This window comes from Rhamphochromis sp. 'chilingali', assembly GCF_963969265.1.
Source record: "Rhamphochromis sp. 'chilingali' genome assembly, chromosome: 7".
Lineage (NCBI taxonomy): Eukaryota > Metazoa > Chordata > Actinopteri > Cichliformes > Cichlidae > Rhamphochromis > Rhamphochromis sp. 'chilingali'.
Genome location: NC_137934.1, coordinates 15783406 through 15803067, shown reverse-complemented (window position 1 = coordinate 15803067; position 19662 = coordinate 15783406). Strand labels below are relative to the sequence as shown.

The window sequence follows — 19662 nt, the reverse complement described above, 5'->3', positions numbered from 1 at the left end:
TGGTGTGTGTTGCCTTCCTTCCAACCGTACGTCCGTCTGGCTGCCTGGCTGCTTGTTCTCCTTCTGTCTCTGTGTTTGTGGTGTGTGCTAGTATGTGCAGCTTGCCCGTGTGCAGCACAGGCAGGCGGTACTATCAGAGGAGTTGACAGAACAGCAAAGGCCAGGTAAAGGCACACACATATCTTGCAGGTGCCAGATAAATTAAGTTATATAATGACAAGACAGGATTATGGTTCAGCTGATAGGAGTTTTAACCTGGTATGAGTAAGCACTTTCTGGCAAGGTGATAACAGTTTGGCTGAGGAGAAAGGTTGAAACAGGACATGGGGTGCGAGTATAACGTGAGCAGGTTGTTATTGTACATGATTTTGTTAGATTTTAGTTTATTCTTATTGCAAATTTTATAATAAAACCACTGACAAAGATGTATAAGAGTATATAATAGCAGTCCTTTCTTATTCTGATCCATATTTTATCCATATGTATATCTAGTCATCTCTAGCCTGTTTTACTACTTCTACTCATTTACAGTCCTGGGGAAGACCACACAAGCTCAAAAAGAAGAAACACATAAATCATTAAGAATATTCCCATTATCACAGTGCATTTATAATGCCTTATCTGTATTTGTGTCTGTGTGGCTGGAAATGAATTGCACGTTATCTCGCAAAGATATTTCCCCCCATGCTTATCATGAGTCTATGTTGAAATAATTTTCTATTGTCATTATTTGTTTGGAGCTTGCTCAGCAGCAATATAATATTGATTACAATCATGCAAGGATGGAAAAATCATTTAAAGGTTGTTGTTATCTTTTGTGTTTCTTTAATTACATAGTCTGGCATGGTGAACAGCACTAAAATCGTTCACACTTGTTTTAGTTAATAGATTAATAGATGGGTCTTTCTGGCTATACAGGACTACGTGCTAAAAAAGACTGCATGCCTGGTGTGCCATTTCAATATTATAAGCGGTGAGAAAGAAAATTAGCGTGGATTTGTTTTGAAATTCATTCCTTATAGGCCTTATTCAGAATCACTGAATACTACACTTCCCATAATGCAACTGCCTTTAGACCCTCCCTGGGAAGCACACAGATTCTAAAAATGCTTTCTGCTATGAAGGTGACGCTTCAAGCCGAAACCATAACAGCCCCTATGACATCACCCTGACATGATGAGGTGTAATTTTGTCCGATTACAGAAAGCTCTTCCAGTGTAACAATAGTCATTAAAGTACTGCTTTCTAAAGGGGGTATTTTACCCAATCTGACAAGCAAATTACTCCTTAGGTGTAAATCTATTGGAGTGCCTCTTTTAAACGTTCTGAATTCGTGCAGCTTGGTGCTGTGCAAAAAAATATCCACTCAGGATTTCCACCACATGCACTCTGAAGTTACGTGTTATTGCCACTAGAGGGCAGCACCACCTTTGCCTCGTTACTCGCCGCACGTTCAGCACAGTGGGCCTGCTTACACAATAATTCCATTACATATCTTTGCCAAAGGCCAGTCTCTGTCTGCTTAAACAAATACAGTTGTCAAACAGGATGAATCTCACCTGACTGACTTCATTGTTTATTGCAAGTGTGACTCCAGGATTTCACTTTGCATGGGCACACACTACACCTACAGGCTTTTTCTTTTCTTTACTTTAATGTCTTTAGTTATTTCTAATTTGAAACATGTAATTTTAATCATAAAATGTCTAAAACTAGGGGAAGAAAAAACTTACTAGCAAACTGTTTGGATGCACACAAAATTGGTCTGTATTTCTTAAAAATGTACACCTTTATAAGGGCTTTATTGATTTAAAAGCCATGTAGTGCTCCCACGGGGGTTTGAGTCTTGTGAAGAGCAGCACAACAAAACAGTAAGCAATGTTTAAAAAGAAGGGCATTAAATATATTCCGTAAGATTGGCTTACTTCATCTCTCTGAAGAGTCTAGGATGTTTTTCTGTCACCTTCTTCAATTAAACAGAAGCGACTTTCAAAACAGAATGTAACTTTTCTAGCACTATGGTACTGCTGTTAAATATGTTAAATATTAATTCTGTTCTAGCTCCTTGACTTATGTTTGGTCACCTTACACCTACAAGCAAATTTGTTTGTTTGTTTGTTTTTTTAATCTGGAACAGTCAAACATTTTAAAAGTCCATCCATTTATCCATCATCTTCTTCAGGGCAGTTCAGGACTGGGTGTGTCTGTTGGGACGGGTTCCCTAGTCTCATAAGGTGACATGAGGTGGGGTACACCGGTGTTAATTAACAATGCTTTTTTTTCATTTGGCTGGTTAGACACACATTACATTGACTTGTTGCACCATCCCGTGGTACAAACTGGTAATGCTTTACAGTAAATGTGTTCAAAGTTGTACTTTCTTCATATTTTGATGATAATTTCAAGTAGTTTTGGAACATTTTCAGCTATTTTAAGCACAGAAAGTTACAGGATTTGTTAAACGAAGAGAAAAAAAATAGATACAGTGCTTATGGCTGCAAGTAAAACCCGGGAAAGTATTTTATAACTTCTTCTTTTTTAAAAACTGAGGTATATATCTTCACTATGTCTAGTCATCATGTTTTCGAAGAATATGAATGCACCACAGCCATACAGTATTTTATAGGTTACTTTTTTTTTTAAGTCTTTTTCTTTCAAATTCTCCCTTTAGGGGTCACAAAAGTGGATCATCTGCCTCCATCTCACCCTATCCCCAGCACCCCCTCTGTCACACCAGTCTTCTGTCCTCTTTCATTACATCCATATAACTTTGTTTTCTTGTATAAAATTATATCAGCTTTTAGTAGTACTAGTGGTAGTACTGCTTAGGGTGTACAACCTAAAATCTACTAGCAAACTGTATGCAGGAGATGAGCTGCATAACCAATCTCCACATTAAACAGGACTAAAATAGAAAGGTCAGTGTTGTATATTTGCATGTACTCGTAAAAAGTCACATTTGTAAATAAAAGTTGTACAGAAAGGCAACGAAATGACGTTTGCTCCGCAGGAATGTGTGCACAAAAGTGCATTGCTTACTTTGAATGCTCAGACTTTGTCTGCCAGGCTAAATTATTTAAGCCACAAACAATGGTTGTGACCGGCTGTGAATGGGTGGGGGATGGGACTGCTATGGTAAGAGGTGTAGTTCCCATGGGAGCAATACATGCTTGTTATGTAGCCTAACCAGTTGCAATAAGTCTAAGCAGATGTGGTGAAATATTGAACTAAAGTGAAACACTGCATAGTACTGTAAACATGTCATGGTTATTTAAAAAAATATATATTTTTCACATATGGTGAAATAAAAATGTTGTATACTGTTAATCAAAATAATAGTTTTAAGTTAGAAAAAAAATAAAATTATTTGGGCAAGCAGTTGTAAGCTATGGGTGTGCTATGGGAATGCTTTTCAATTGATCACATTTCCAGTTGACGGTGATTGCCTTCAAAATAAAAGTTTCATACGAATCGCTTGACATTTATTCTTGCTAAAAGAAAATAATAATGAAATGATTAAAAGAAAGAAAATCTTGTAAAAATATATAATGATTGATTTTCGATGCACGGAATATGTAAAAGTATAGCATAAAGCTTATTTTAAGGGATTTTGTATGCAGTTTAAAGGTGTTTCTTTTATTGTGGAAAATTAAGCCGGAAGTGTTGATTCCGTTGCTGCTTTCGGAACACAGTACAGCGCGCACCACCCGCAACTGCACACACAGTACTAAGCGCTGCAACGAATGGAGGCGAACGGGTGGGAGAGACATCAGCAAGGAATTGTTTCGCTGTCGAAATAGCTTTCCCTCGGATTTCAACCTGAGGACATTTCAGTCGGGTGAAGAAAAACTGAGTTGTTGCTGTTTGTTTTTTTTTTTAAGAAAAGTCGAATCGCTTTCCCTTTCCCCCTGAAGAGCTCGATTGCCAGTCATTTAAAAAAAAGGGCGTGTGTACGGGGTGAAGGCAGCATTAACCAATTAATGTGGGTATATATGATATTTTAGACATTCTTTGACACCAGCTGGGTCTAAAGGACACAGTCGAGGATGGGATGCACACTGAGTACCGAGGACAAGGCTGCGGTGGAGCGCAGTAAAATGATCGACAGAAATCTGCGGGACGACGGGGAGAAGGCAGCCAGGGAGGTCAAGCTTCTGCTGCTCGGTAAGGAAGATTGGGGTGGAGGGGGGCGGTGAACGAACTTCGCTGTGTGTTCGCCCGCAGAACTGCTAGTTCAAAGGATACGGTTGGGAACACACCCTGCTGTGAAACCCACGTTAACCACCCTGGTTAATGGTCAGTGTTGGGGTTGTGTTAGATTACATTAGTTGTGAAGTGTTGCTGAGTTTCCGCATCGCTAGCTTACACCCCTCCTCCTTGCTAGCTACAGTTAAGCGTCCAATCTTCTCACTTGTAACACAACCTGTCCTTTTAAAAGGAAAAACGACACCAGTGTGGCCGAAATACCAGTGATATGTCATTTTGCGTTTATTTGGCTTTTTAAGGGGTTAGTTTTGTAGTTTGGTTACACATGCATGGCAGATTTTTCTTTCTTTGTTTTGCCAGCTGTTGGCGTTAATTCTTTCAGCCCGTCTCCGTGGAGAATTTATTGACTAAATCCTTTCAACAATGGCACATTTCCTCTCGTCTGGTCCGGTTCAGTGCAGTGAAAATAGGCCTTTGGCTCATTAGGGGCCCAGGCCTGAGTCAGAGTGACTGAAAACTGTTTTTTTTTTTTGTTTTTGTTTTTTTTTTTGTTTTTTGTTTTTACTTAATTCGTTTCAGGACGTTATAGGTTAAATTCCTATTGTTTCCTATTTTATAACACTGTTTCCTTGTTCTCATCTGAAGACGTAAGCAGGCGTGTTGCAAGCAATAGGCACACAGCTTGTGCAACAAATGCAGAAAATTACAGTAATCAAGAGGCCAGAATAAAGGCTGATTCAGTTAGGAGAAGCCACATAAACATTAGCAGAACTCATTTAAACAAAGCTGTAACCGATCAACTTACAACCGAAGTTGTATGAAGTTAGATGCTGATGTAGATATAGTGGCCTCATGCCACTTCTTTGCAGTGATCATTTTTGATTGATCTTCATTTGTGTACCCGAATCCACCTAGTATATGCTGTTGCTGTGTTAAATTGCCACTGACCTCAGAGATGTAATTTAAATGGCACAGCACACCCACTGATAACTATTACACTTCATAATTATGATTTGTTGCGTTTATTTCATGTGTTTTGTCATTTCCTAGCTCCATCTGACAACCCTGCGTGTACCATTATGTGAACGGTTTCCATTTAGTAGCTAGACGTGTGTGTAGATTAAAAGTGTTGCTGAGATGTGGGGAAGCACTGTTTTGCTTGTAAACAAAGACCACAGGTGAAAAACTTTTCCATCAACCCTTTTTAGGTGGCTCACTTTGGGAAGTGTTGACATGCACACATGTGGTATGTGGGTTAGCAGGACACAAAGTCTGAGGGAAATGCCAGTAGCAGGCAAATACCTAACAGAAGGCACACACAATTCAGAAGCAGATTTTCTACCATTACTTTTAATTTTTGAATGAAGATAACTGTGTGTGTGTGTGTGTGTGTGTGTGTGTGTGTGTGTGTGTGTGTGTGTGTGTGTGTGTGTGTGTAAAACTTGATGGGACACAATTGGCTTTTACTAGGGTATGGTTTTGTTTGTACAAGTAGGTGCATATTTTCCCATTACAGATCAGTTGCATTCCTTCGGTGTTTGGAGGCCAGATGGGGCTTGCTGAGTAAAAGCAAGCAAGTAAGGTCAAGTTTCTGCTATGTCGCTGTAGGGAAGAATATTAGTTTTAGTTTAGTTTTTTTTTTAATTTTTTTAAACATGTATCATACACAAAAACATGTGGCACTACTTTTGCACTTCTCAGTTTCTGATAGAATAGGTCGCGTGGCGCCACTCGTGGCTGCTTTGGCTCCATCGCCTGTCATCTGTGTTTGATCCATTCAGTGTGGTAGCCAGGTAACCCGCTCGGCCTCTTCAGGTTCCTGCCTGAAGTGACACACACACACACAGAGTTTGAGATGCCAGGAGAAAAGAAAAAGAGGACCTGTAAGACGAGAACAGTGCTAATGACGAGAGCATTAAAAATGAAAAAAGCTGCGGTGCGGTGAAGCACGGGGACCCGAGTCGGGCTTTTGAATTGTTTACTTTGCAGAAAAACAGTCACTGAGTAGACTTGAGGCTGGTGATTTGCAAGCCACTCATGAGTATACTTTTCTCTAAACACACCCTGTCAACAGTGTATTCAGGGATGCTGTTGTATACCTCTGGATGCACTCAAAGAACATTAAATCTTTTGTGCAGCTTGTGGTGGTGACCTCAACCCGGTGTCGAGATATTTGTATACAACAGGTGGCCACAGTTTGGCCACAATTTGGTGTGATGACCACCTGGTTTTCAAGCGCTGTCCTAAATGTTAATTACAGGCTCATGGTCTCTCCCTGTCAGCAGCAAAGAATAATTGCCTTGACGTAAAAAAGCAAAACTCAATTTGCATGAAAAAAATGATTTGAATCTTTGTAGGGCGTCAAGTCCAAACCAGCTGGCAGGCTCAGGTGTCTCTCGCAGAGTGAGGAAATGTGGTCTTTTCTGCGAAACATATTTTTCATTTAGCTCTAGTCTTAATATGGCTCTCATTTTATTTCCATCATCTCCAGGACCCAATTATCCTACTATTCATATCGACATGCTAAAATAGATTACAATCTCCTCAGCCTAATTACTCGTTCTATAGCTGTCGCGCAACTGTGGGAAGATTTTATTAATAAACCTCGGGCTTTTTCTGACTCGTGTCATCGGTCTCTCTTTCATTTTTTCCCCCCGTATTTTTGTTCTTTTACTAATTATAAAACCAGTTTTGCAAGATGGCTTGAAGATGGCCCCCATCTCACAGTAAACAGAGATGACAAAGTAGTTAAATAACTCTTTTATTGCTGTAAGCACATTAGACATCGAATGGGTCAGTCTGTGCCAGCGTGCGTGTGGTAAGCAATCTTTTAGTTGTCGATTTTTCTTTTTTGGCAGATCGATCTCTGTGATTTAGCGTGGTCGTTTCCCGCGGCGGGTAGCACCTCTCCGAGGCTCCTGGAATCCTTCACAAGTGACTCATACTTAAATCCCCGAAAGGGGGAGAAGGAGGGGAGGGGGGCGGAAAAGAGGAATTGGATAGTGAGTGAGAGGAACATTAAATCATAAAGAGAAAATGACTATAGGAGACTGGGAGAATGTAAAAGAGGAAGAAGCATGCGTGCAGCTGAATAAGAGTGGAAAACTAAAAGAGGGAAGGGTTCCGTGGTGTTGGGCTCCTGCTGCTAATGTGGCATCACTAATGTGTTTAGCACATTGTGCCAAACTTCATAAGCTCTCCTTGAGCCCCTGAACTGCTTAAACCCCATGACCCACACAAATTTATCTTCATGCCATCGATCCGAGCCCAAAGCCAGCACGAATGAAGAGAATTTTTACTAACTGCAATTTTGGTTTGCATGTATCGCATTACTCATTCTCCACAACATTTATCAGCAACATATGGTTAATCTATAAATGAGACAGCCCGGCCACGGCAGCCGTTTTAATCACATTCTTCTAAAATATCCTCCCCATCTCCCTACTTGAGGAAAGGACCAACTAGGGTCCAGGAGGGAAGATGTGTTTGCGGTCAGTAGATAGAAACGGCTCTGTTCTCAGTGGAAGAAGTAGAGAGGGGGGGAAGAAAACCACAATTTTCACTGCAAGGGTTTGCTCGAATTTTCCTAAAATAGTTTGAACCACTAGAAACAGAAACCAGCTGCTCCAGTGGTTCTGACTCTAGCTGTTTTAGGGTGGGTGTATCAAAGCTGTGGGCGTGTAACATGACTCTGCATGAAGAGCGATAGGTCAGGCCCGTGGTTCTAAAGTAACCCTTAAAGGTCTGTGTGTGTGAGTGAAGGAGAGAGCGAGTCGGTTCGACTTTCTCTCTATGTTCCTCAAATAGTGAGACTTTGACGAAAGCCACACCCTGATTATGTCGCTGTTGAGACACCAGGGTCAATTCACTTGTATAAACACGTGGCTTATGTTTCATAGATGTCTTTTTTAAACTTTCTTTGGTGTAATAATAAAGAAAGTTCTTCTCGTGATTTGCACTGAATTTAAGCAACAGTTCGCTCAAGAGTCACTGATAATTTGTCGTCTTGAATATGAAGGAATCCCTCTAAAAGGGTACCGAAATATGGTCATTCTTAATCCCGAATGATCAGTAATTGCTGATTTTAATTAACTGATTCTTCTCAGCTCTGAACTATTTCATGCTTAGTGCAACCTTTCTGTAGGAAAGTACTCCCAGCGACATTGTCAAAATGGGTCTTGGGCAGGCCGAGGGGTGCAACTGTGCCAGCTCACCAGCAAGCCATGCTCAGGCAACAGCGGTTGCACCGTCTGTGCGCAAGTCCTGCAGGGCTTCACACAGCCGAGTGTTTTGGCCTCGGAGCACGGGGAGCTGCCACTGCACCGTCAACCCCCTCAGGGGCGCTCCAGCACCCGAGTGGTGACACGTAATTAAAATAATGTGTCCTCAGGTGAATTTCGTCCAATTATACTGAAGGTGAAGTGCCAGTGCTCTGCCAGCATGCAGCTGTTACTGAAGGAAAGTTCGCAGGAATGCAGTCACAAGCTGTGTATACTGCAGTAAGTGTGTGTGTGTGTGTGTGTGTGTGTGTGTGTGTGTGTGTGTATATATGTGTATATGTATATGTATATGTATATGTATATGTATATGTGTATATACAGGCAGGCTGGACAAGAAGTGGCACTAAAAAATGCAATATGTCCCTTTTTTCTTCTTCTTCTGCTTCTTCTTCTTCTTCGTCGTTTTGTTTTTGCAATCACAAAGAAAGTGGAACTAGATTAAGTGGGTGATTTATTATGCAAGAGCACACCATGTTGTCCCTGCTGACTCCATCACGAGGTAAAAGATAGTGGTAGATTTCATGATATGATTCCACTTCCTCTTATTCTGTTTCTAGGGCTGACAGAGAGGAGCTGTGGGTGTTTACTTGGGGGAATGGCCACGCTTTAGTGGTTAGGAACACCTTCCCTACTGGCAGAGGAGTGTTACGTCAACAAGAAGTGGCCAATTGCTTCACTATATATATGTAATATGAGGACATTGATTGTGCATTAGCAGTTCTGATGTAGTTTATGGTAATACCCATTAGAACACGCAAGTCTAATGAATGTGGTTTGTAAAGATATCGCATATGGGCTTTTATCAGTGAAAGAGAAATATCAGTAAAAGGGCGCACCCACTGGACTGGTGTGGTAGAGGAAAGGGAGCAGAAGGATGTGTTATAGGTAGTGGACTTGCAGTCAAAACCCACATGTGACCCACACAGAGCCACATGGTCTCTTCAGGTGACTGTGGCTCAGAAATAACGAGAGGAGTCATCGTGACACTGTGAGGTTTTCGAGATCCACAAAAGCCATGCCGACGGTTGCATTCTCTTCATGAGCACCCGCTACTCCACCACTAGTATTGTCTCATCAATCAAGGAAACTGACGTCAATCTGATTAGTGGTCAGCGCCTAGTGTCTTGCCATCCTGAAAAGGCACCTCACTGCTGCTGTCAATAATTCCTTATCATTAGTTATGCGCCCACGGCCTTCATACCAAGTGAACAAAATGCTGATAGAAATCCCAGGCGAGCATTCAGCTTACAGTGCAACAGATTCAGTCCCATTTTTGGGGATTTAAGAATCAGGGTATTAGAGGCTGTAACTGCCCGGAGCTGAGAGAGAATCTTTAACCTAAACGCTAAAGTCATGCACAGACCTCAAAGCGCACTCATACAATCACAGTGTTGTTTAGGAGTTGTCCTTTGGTTGACGTGATCGTGTATCAGATTGCGTTTTCACGGTTTCCCGTCATGCTGTTTGGTCGCACTGAATCCTCGTGTAAAGGCATAGACTTTCGTGGGCTGGTTAATATAAGGGTTGGTTTCAGATATATTCAAGTAAAGTCCACTTTTGTATTTATTTATTTATGTTTGTCTTTTCCAGGTGCTGGCGAATCAGGGAAAAGCACAATTGTCAAGCAGATGAAGTGAGTACATTTCTCTCCTGTACTGAACGAGCAAAATGAACTCCATTCTCGCTTCTATTTTTTCTTCTTCCACTGGCTTCTCTGATGAGATGCACAACTGACACCACACTAGATTACACACTGGAAGAGTATTCATTTTCCTCAGCTAAACAGTGTCAAACACCCATCATAGTCTCTATGGGTGGTAATACGCCCTGCAAGTTGCAGTACAAACAGGTGTCATGCATAATGGTCATGGAAACAACACAGCAGCATACATCAGTGCGTGCGTGCGTGCGAATGTCCTGCATATGAAATGCATTTTTGATAAATGTTTATGGCTGCATCGTCAATCACCAGCCATCCACATCTCAGAAGCACAATATATTTGTACAGTTTTTTTGGGTTTTTTGTTTTGTTTTTTTTTGTTTTTTTTTACAGCACCTGTCCTACTGTAATATTACTTTATTTGTTATTGACAAGCAAGAGATCATCATTCAGTCCCCAGACAGATTTAAACAGTGATTTAAGGAAAGTGTTTACATTATGTTTAGTGTAGTGTTAATAGAGCTGAATTGTGTGTTTGTAGCTGGTCTAAAGAAATTCAGTTAAAAGACAAAATGAATAATTACATCATCTTATCATCATCTGATAAGTAAAGCTGGAACAGTTCAAATAACTGGCTGAAGGCTCTTTAGTCATTTGATTAGTTAAATTAAAGCCTTCTAGGAGCAAGTCTTGCCACTGAAGCATTCTTTGTAATGCAACCAGGCAGTTATTTTGAAGCCAGCGTCAGTTTCAGTCAGTCCCAATGTGATCGGCGTCTCTGTCTCCCCCGACCTGCACTCTTTAACAAAGATCATGCTAACGATACAGTCAGAATATAATATCTAAACTATAATGAGTAGATGTGACCACCATCACGCAGTTAAGGATGTTATGAACCTTTTCTGTGCTTAGACGTCAATGCTGTAATACCATTGGTTTGTATTTTTCATGGTTCAGCAACCACCATTCTTCTCTGGGTTTTGTTTGAGGTTCAGCTCCAATTTGTGAGGGTTTGGTGGGTTAATCTGCAAAACCAAAAAAATGCTTTAGGAAATGACTATTATCATTTTTAACGATTTTCTATTATTTTATAGACAAAATGATGATAATAATAAAATGATATTTAAGAAAATAAAAGGCAGATTAATCTTTCTGCTTGTGGCTTACATCTGCACTATCATGTTTTTAAGCACTTCAAAAACAGACCAAAACACTGGAGCCACCTGATTCCAGTGGGTGACGTGTTTCAGTGAAAATGGGCACTTTAAGTTAACCAACATTAAAAGAGCTCCCATCTTCAGGAGCAAAAGATGGACTCAGGGCTGAAAGCCAGCGATGGTGTAAGGAAGATGGAATTTGCCGAAAGACTGACTGACGCATTGTTGGTTTGGGGCTTTTAGGTGGCTTTGCAGACTGCCAGAAGTATGGCATAAAGCCTTTCCTTCTGAGCAGCAAAACCAAAGCTCTATTCAGAATTTTTGTGCGAAATAAACTGAAAGAACTTCAAGATATTATTTTTACGTAGCATGAATTCAGCTGATGCTTTTGTCTAGTAACCAACACTGAGTGCAACTATAAGAGGGTGAATAAAAGCTTCTTTTCCCTGGATAATAATTCCTGCAGCCAGAAATGAGGAGCAAAGAGTTCAGGGCCACTGTGGCCAGGCAGTATTTGTGCAGATGGGGATTTTTTTTTTTCTAAGTGATACTAAATTTGAGCTAAAGAGGAAGAAGGATTTCTAAAAATGATTAAAAAAAATTGTACATCATTCAGCAGGAAGAATTGGTTAGGCCCACTGCTAACCAGTACCCCCCCCCCCCCCCCCCCCCCCCCCCCCCCCCCTTTCTCTACAGGATCATCCATGAGGCAGGCTACTCAGAAGAGGAATGCAAGCAGTACAAGGCTGTGGTCTACAGCAACACTATCCAGTCCATAATCGCCATCATCAGAGCCATGGGGCGCCTCAAGATCGACTTCGGTGACCCAGCAAGAGCTGTGAGTAGAGAGAAGATTGTAATTTGGTCTGTTTAGAGTAGAAACCCAAAGTAAATTTGTGGTGTTGGGGAAACAAGCAGGTAGTTACATTAAGTGATCACTGTCAATAGGAACAATAGTCTGCTTACACGCCCTTCAACATAACATTATAAAAATAGTAGGGTCATTTATTTGGGTCTTTTAATTTGTAGCTTTCCCTGCGATGTATTTAAAATGTGACTGGTGTTTTAGCTTGATAGCTCATGTGAATCACAATGGTGGTGTAATGACTGAGATGGCTGATTTATGATATTGACACCACCCCGACTCCTCTCTCAGGATGATGCACGGCAACTGTTTGTGCTGGCGGGCTCAGCAGAGGAAGGCTTCATGACAGCTGAGCTGGCCGGTGTCATCAAGCGACTCTGGAAGGACGGAGGTGTTCAAGCCTGCTTCAGCCGCTCCCGCGAATATCAGCTCAACGACTCGGCAGCATAGTGAGTCACGCAGTCCAACACATAAGCAACCACGTTAATAATCGCCGGGTTCACCACAGCCGTGAGTCATCGGCAGAAAAGACGGGCGATGACAAAGTCTTTCACGTCCGATGACCAGGAGCCCAAAATGAGCGCGTTTCCACTGTAAACACAGAAGCCAGACACACGCTGCCCCAACCTTCAACCATACTCAGAGAGCTACTTGTATGGCTGATGTGTCTGGACTTTTAATCTGTCAATATTTACTTTCCTCTACCGTGCCTGAAGAGCGATGGCTGCAAAGACTATTTAATCTTTGACCTTCTCCTTCAGCACAGGAACATTTAGCACATGCTTAAAGATTTTAAAAACTCAGTAAAAAAAAAAAAGAAATTTCTGTAGCTGAACATGTCTTTACTAGTTGGAACCTAGCATATATTGCCCCTGGCACTTCAACAAATTCTATCACAAGGCAGCTTTTTTTTTTTTTTCCTTTTATTATTTTTCAGGGTTGGAAAGCCATCTACCTTGTTTTGCTTCTATAGAGCAAACATCAGCAGTTATATTGCAGCAGTTGTCCATTTTCTAATTAGTTCCGCTTATCCTGCTGTCCAGGGGCTTTTCTGAATTATTTTTTTTTCACTCCACATAATATCCTGCAGGACAAACAGCAGGCTTGTCTGCATGAAATTGAGATTACTTTGCTTCTGCTAACAACTACAGGTTACTAATCCCCCCTCCTTCCTTTTAAATTATCACCAGTAACCTTGAGGTATCAACTTAAAACGTAATGCATCCAAAGTGTGTTTAGTTTGTCTAATATACTTAACGGTATTGCATATTTTAAAAGATTAAAAATATTTCTACTCTGTTTGCAAAATGTTCTATCTTCATACATGTGTTGCAGCACTACAGTCGGCAGAGAATGTTGTTTTTGTTTGCACTGATGTCCAAGAATTTTGTCGAGAAAGCAAAAACCTACTCGAAGTGATAAAGAATAAATAGAATTCCACCCTTCTATTTTCAGTACACAGCTATTCCCATACAAGGTAATGAGAGTCTATCCCAGCAGGTACTTTATTTGACAAAATGTGGGACAGCACCCTGGACAGATGGCTGGTTTATTACAGGGCTAATGCACAGAGACAATCGCACTCACACGTAGGGAGTTTCCAATTCAGCTGCAAGTTGTTAGGACTGTAGGAGGGATCAAAGCACATAGAAGGGAACCCCGCAACCAGCGAAAACAATGTACACTCCCCACTAATAAAGAGCAGGACTTAGATTAAAACCAAGGTCCTGTTTGCTGTGAGGCAACAGCTCTAACCACAAAACCACTGTTAAATTTAGACACAATGGCAAATGCTCTATACTGTCACTAGCTTCCTCTTTTTTTGTTGTTGTTGTTTTGTCTCTACTGAAAAACTGAATTCAAATGTGTAAAACAGGGCTGTATTGAAATGTGTACATAAAATGACTAGTTTTACGACCAGAATATAGAATCTAACCTGGTTTTCACCTCCCTGCACTGGGAGCAGAGACAGGTGACCTTGATCCATTTTCTCCAACCCTCCCCTCCTCATGTCCTTTTCTTTATGTCCTTCTCTCAGCTACTTGAACGATTTGGACAGGATATCCCAGGCCACCTACATCCCAACTCAGCAGGATGTCCTGAGGACCCGAGTGAAAACCACGGGCATTGTTGAGACGCACTTCACATTTAAGGACCTGCACTTCAAGTGAGAATTTTGTTGTAACAACTGGCTCAGAGTGTTTTACAAGATGTCTTAATTAGTTTTCCTTCCTGTTACTGACTCATTCACTCCAAAAGAAATTCCCTTTATGCATTCACAGCTGTAAGTTGTGACACAGTCTGCGAAGGTGTTGCGCACATCAGCGATGACTCAGTTGTCACCCTCTTTTAATGTACACAGACAGGAAGTGAGCGCAGGAGGTTTGGTGATGTCATGATACCAGGAATGTTTTTAGCCAATTCAGCGTCACATCGCTGTAATTAGCTCCATAAAAGCACACTTCACTTACAAAAGCCAAAGTAGATATTGCTTTATGTAATGCGGGAGTTTACAGGTTTTCTCAAGAACAAAGTATTTATTTAGTTTAGGTACTCATCTGGTTGAATTTGCTTCCAATTTAATCTGAACACCAAGTATGGTTTAATTTCCTTTCAAAAGCCCGCCTCCTGTTCCATCTTTAAAACTAAAGTATTTCCAGATGGGACTTGTGCAGTTTTATACACCAGTAGGAGCTATTACAGAAGCTAAATGAGGCCTTGAATGGTTCCCTTGATATTTCTTATTGCACTACAGCTGTGTGTTTTTGTACATCGGTGCACAAAGGTGTCTCACGTAATGTATGCTCAGATTGATTTTCTTAAAAATGTGGAAAAAACTGTAGATATAAAGTGATATCTGTGATGAGCCTTAATTGAAAATCATAGTCCTGTTCACGAATTGAAGTACCTACATTGCCCTCTCAAGTAAAACCAGAAAAGTGCTTTTCTGATAGCCTGTATATGAAAGATGGAAGTAGCCACCATCACATCTGGCTCAAGCTTGGCATTTTGGCTTTAGCTGTCTTTTTGTTTTTTTATTTTTGTTTTGTTTTGTCAGCCAGATGTTACCATAAGGGTATGTCTGTGGAGTTAAATAACACTAGTCTCATGAAGCTAGCTTAGTTAGCAAGTTGAATGTGTAATTCACTGTAATATTGCATGAAAAGGAAACTAGTACGAGTTGCCTGGCTTGGTTATTCTCAATCTCTCTTTGTGTTTATACTTGTTGTATGCCTCAGTGTTTTCTGTAGTAATGTTTTTAAAGTTCATCTTTCATTTATAACCACAAAGTCATTTGTTTTCTGTACTTTTATCACTACTCGCCATAGTAGTCATTTTTTTTTTTGTAAACCTCTGGATTTCACAAGCACTATCTCTAATGTAAGCTGTCATGCTGAGGAACATGCTCACACGATCCCACTCCTGTCTTCAACCCAGAATGTTTGATGTAGGAGGTCAGCGGTCTGAGAGGAAGAAGTGGATCCACTGCTTTGAGGGTGTGACGGCCATCATCTTCTGCGTGGCTCTCAGTGATTATGACTTGGTGCTGGCTGAGGATGAAGAGATGGTGAGTGGTTCAGCTGTGTGACTCATGGAACATGACATAATAGCAGGCACTCTATGTTCACACACAGCAGGAACTTTGTCTTTGCGTATTATAATCACAATGGTCATAGAAGTAGAAGCGAAGGATCGGTTCCACTCGTGACATCTTCGTGGATCACTGAGCGAAGCACAAAGACCCATCGTCACTTTCCTTTTTCTCCTCAGAACCGAATGCACGAGAGCATGAAGCTGTTTGACAGCATCTGCAACAACAAGTGGTTCACAGACACCTCCATTATCCTCTTCCTCAATAAGAAGGACCTGTTTGAAGAGAAAATCAAGAAGAGCCCTCTTACCATCTGCTACCCAGAATACGCTGGTGAGTCTGGCAGTAAAAAGCCTTTTTCATCGATTCACATTGTGCTCAGGATACCCTCAGTTGGTGTTGTTATAAAACAAAGTCTTACGGCAGATTTTAAAACTGTTTACTTTCCTGCTAAATACAAAGTTATAGCTAAGAGATAATCTGCCCACCACTCGATCTTTGAATCTCAGTAATCAGTCTTAACCCAAATGTTGTTTTTGTGTAGCATCTATGTGCCAGACTACTTGTTGGCCACCACCAGTAACCTTCTCAAATTATTGCTTCAACCCAGCATGTTCGTCTACATAAACCTGCCGAATTTTCTTTTCAATCTCTGCTTTTTATACACAATAATTCAAATGCATCCTAATTAGTGGATTATCAAAGCATTATAGCCATTAGGGATGTCCTGATCATGATGTAGGGCCATACCAGCATTTGGCATAACAATTTAGCCATTTATTTCTTCTTCTTTTTTTCATACAAAGGAAGCACACTTAGCAGGATAAAGCCCAGCCATGCTATTCATTTCCTAGCGCCGTACAAAAATTACGCTTTCCCTGTCCCTTCCTTACATGGTAACTTCCCGGGCTACTTCACTTCCACCTCCTCGTCTTTCTCAGGCTCCAACACGTACGAGGAAGCAGCTGCCTACATCCAGTGTCAGTTTGAGGACCTGAACAAGAGGAAGGACACAAAGGAGATTTACACCCACTTCACCTGCGCCACAGATACCAAGAACGTGCAGTTTGTCTTTGACGCTGTTACTGACGTCATTATCAAGAACAACCTGAAAGACTGTGGACTCTTCTGAAGATGACAACCTTTTTTTATTATTATTATTGGTAAGTAAGCCCTCACATGTGGCGCACACGTGTGTCATGGATGAGGGCACATATAAGGAATACAACTGCTTATGTGCTCACCAGGATGGAGTGGGAGTTGAGTAAACCACTGGAGCCTTATTTGAATATCTACATCTTTCCATGATGATTAAAAACTTACACACACATATATATTTGTGTGTGTGTGTGTGTGTGTGTGTGTGTGTGTGTGTGTGTGTGTGTGTGTGTGTGTGTGTGTGTGTGTGTGTGTGTGTGTGTTTTTGTTTCCAGAATATAAGTATTCAAAGCATAAAGAAGGAAAATAATCCATCATTTAATCAATGATGTGTGCAAATTTGTGCCGTCTTATTTTCAAAGGCTTGAATTCATTTTCTGCTTAATTTAGATGCATGTGAAACGATAGCGGCAAGGTCGAGGTCTGCAAAGCCTCTCCTTAAACCACCACCCCTCCTCCATCTACTCGTCTTTCATGTTTCTTTATTTCTCCCCTTGTGTCCTCAGGCAGTGGAGCCAGCTTATTGTGCATCTTTAGTGGGGAAGATGAGAAGAATGGGGAAAATCAGTCACGGACCAGTGCTGTACTATATGCCACTTTTAACAGCTTTATTTATGTTTTTCGTCTTGGAACCTTTGGAACTAGCGTTACATTTGTGTAGGATGTTTGTATCATTGTAAAGGCGTCACTGCAAAATTCTTTTCATCTTTTTTGTTTTTCTGTTTTTGAGAAAGATCTTTTTTTTTTTTTTGCTGTTCCTTCTGCCACTGTCTCTGGAAAATGAAACTTCACTGTTGATGGAAATGCTTCTTTTCTCCCTTCCCCGCAACCAAAAGGGAAGAAAAGGGGTGCAACCTTTGAGTCCAGTTTGTTGGTACTTGTGCCTTCGCATGCCTTTTACTGCGGTCGTAGTACAAATGCTTGTTCTTTTGCCTGCTGAATTGTTCTAGTCATTAAGAGGTAAACTGTTTTCATATGTTAGTGTCTCTGCTATCTTCTGTGTGCACACCACTGAGCTTTCAGGAGGATTTACCTCTAGTTTATAAGGTACATGGGTCTCCATTGTGACCAACATGTAGCCTCCACGGTCCCCTAATTCCCACCCACCCTGACAATGGAAGGCCTCATCAGCCAATCACACAGTACAATACTGCGATCTATATTGTTACATTTACCCCACAAATATGGGGTCCTGGTTTTTAAACTATCTGTAAAATATCCATTCTTCCCAAACATTCAAAAAATGGTTAGCTGAGGCACTGAGCTTATAATATGCTTAAGTGTTTTAAGTACTAAGACCAGAGTAGGCACATTTTACTGTATATTTTAATGTATTTTTTTTGGGGGGGGGGGCTATGGAGAATTTGGTGTTGAGAAGAGAAACTAAATCTCAGAATAGATTATGAAGGTGAGGATGAGGTCTGAAATGTTTTAAAATTCAGGCGCTGTTCTTGGATCCTGGCTAATGATGATTTTTGAGAGTAGAGACACTGCTTGAGGATCCTGGAAACTGTGATGGTCAAGGAAGCCTGGTCTGTTATCATAGATCAGCAATACTTTGGCAAGAGAGTGATGTAAAATGTCATCCTGGATCTGTTCATATAAAGAAACTGCCACAACTGTCAGTGTATGTATGTTCTCCGTGGAAGGAGAATCTTTGTAGACTCATCTCCCTTATTTTGCTAATAAAAACCATTTACAAACAATGTGGCTGCTGTATCGTATATAATGACTTTCTTTGACATCTGGGGGCTTTTCTTTTTTTTTTTTTTTTTTTTTCCCTGATGACTAAAGTTTACAGGGTTACTAAAATGATTTAAAAACATCTTTTTTTCTAGTCTACCAAAGGTTACATACATTCATGGGCACGAACGTCATGGTAAGTTGGGGCTTTTTACATGATCAAACAACATACATCTTTAATTACTGTAAAAAAACAATCAAATGTATACATATAGGCTCAAATTTAGTCCCTTAGCAATTTGCAACTCAACCACACACTTGGCCGGATGTTGACCACTCTTGGCAGAATTGGTGGAGTTAATTTAAATTGATTTGTTTCTTGCCACAGAGCTTTCTTTCAGTAGGGTTGTTGGGTCTTCAGGAAGGTCATTTCAGATGCTTCCCATTCCAAAAAGAGTTTGGATCTGTGTTTGGGATGATACTACCACCACCATGCTTGACAGGTGGTACTTGGGTTTGAAAGCCTCAGGTTTACTCCTGAAGGCATTTGGCTTGACCCATATGTGCAGCGGCAAATTTCATTGAAGCTTTAGGGTGTCTGTTTTGGAACAGGGACTTTTTCCTTAGTCAGCAAACTCAGTCCATAAAGATCGAAAACTTTATTGTGGACAGTGATGTATTCCTGGTGTTCCAGGAATGAATTGCAGGTTTGAACCTTGGTGGTTCCTGGGTTACTCCTGAACATCCTAATTTCTTCTAATCTTAGGGGAACCATTTGGGTTTTATTTCAGACCTTGGCAAAGTGGTCTGGAATAAAAGTGGTCTGTAGCCAAATAACTCGTATTATTGTGCAGTTGTTGGAAATGATCATCTTGGAACTTGCTGTTTAGAAATGGCTTTAAGACAGTGGTCCCCAACCCCCGGGCCTCGGACCGGTACCAGTCCGTGAGTCGTTTGGTACCGGGCCGCGAGAGTTGAGGCTCAGGTGTGAAATGTATGGTTTTCAGGGTTTTTATCGGTTTTCAGCGTTATTTTGTTATCGTTTTTATCTTTAACTCTGT

At 40.9% G+C, this 19662-nt stretch overlaps 1 protein-coding gene across 1 annotated transcript; it reads left to right on the top strand.

The window, feature by feature from the left end:
- The first annotated feature begins 3706 nt into the window (after window positions 1-3706).
- gnai1 (guanine nucleotide binding protein (G protein), alpha inhibiting activity polypeptide 1) lies at window positions 3707-18624 on the top strand. Its single transcript, XM_080886020.1, has 9 exons — window positions 3707-4164; window positions 10077-10119; window positions 12000-12141; window positions 12460-12617; window positions 14207-14335; window positions 15607-15736; window positions 15940-16093; window positions 16702-16923; window positions 17425-18624. Exons 1-8 carry the CDS (start codon window positions 4047-4049, stop codon window positions 16890-16892), a joined length of 1065 nt encoding a protein of 354 aa, XP_080742146.1. The 5' UTR covers window positions 3707-4046; the 3' UTR covers window positions 16893-16923; window positions 17425-18624.
- The last annotated feature ends 1038 nt before the right edge of the window (window positions 18625-19662 follow it).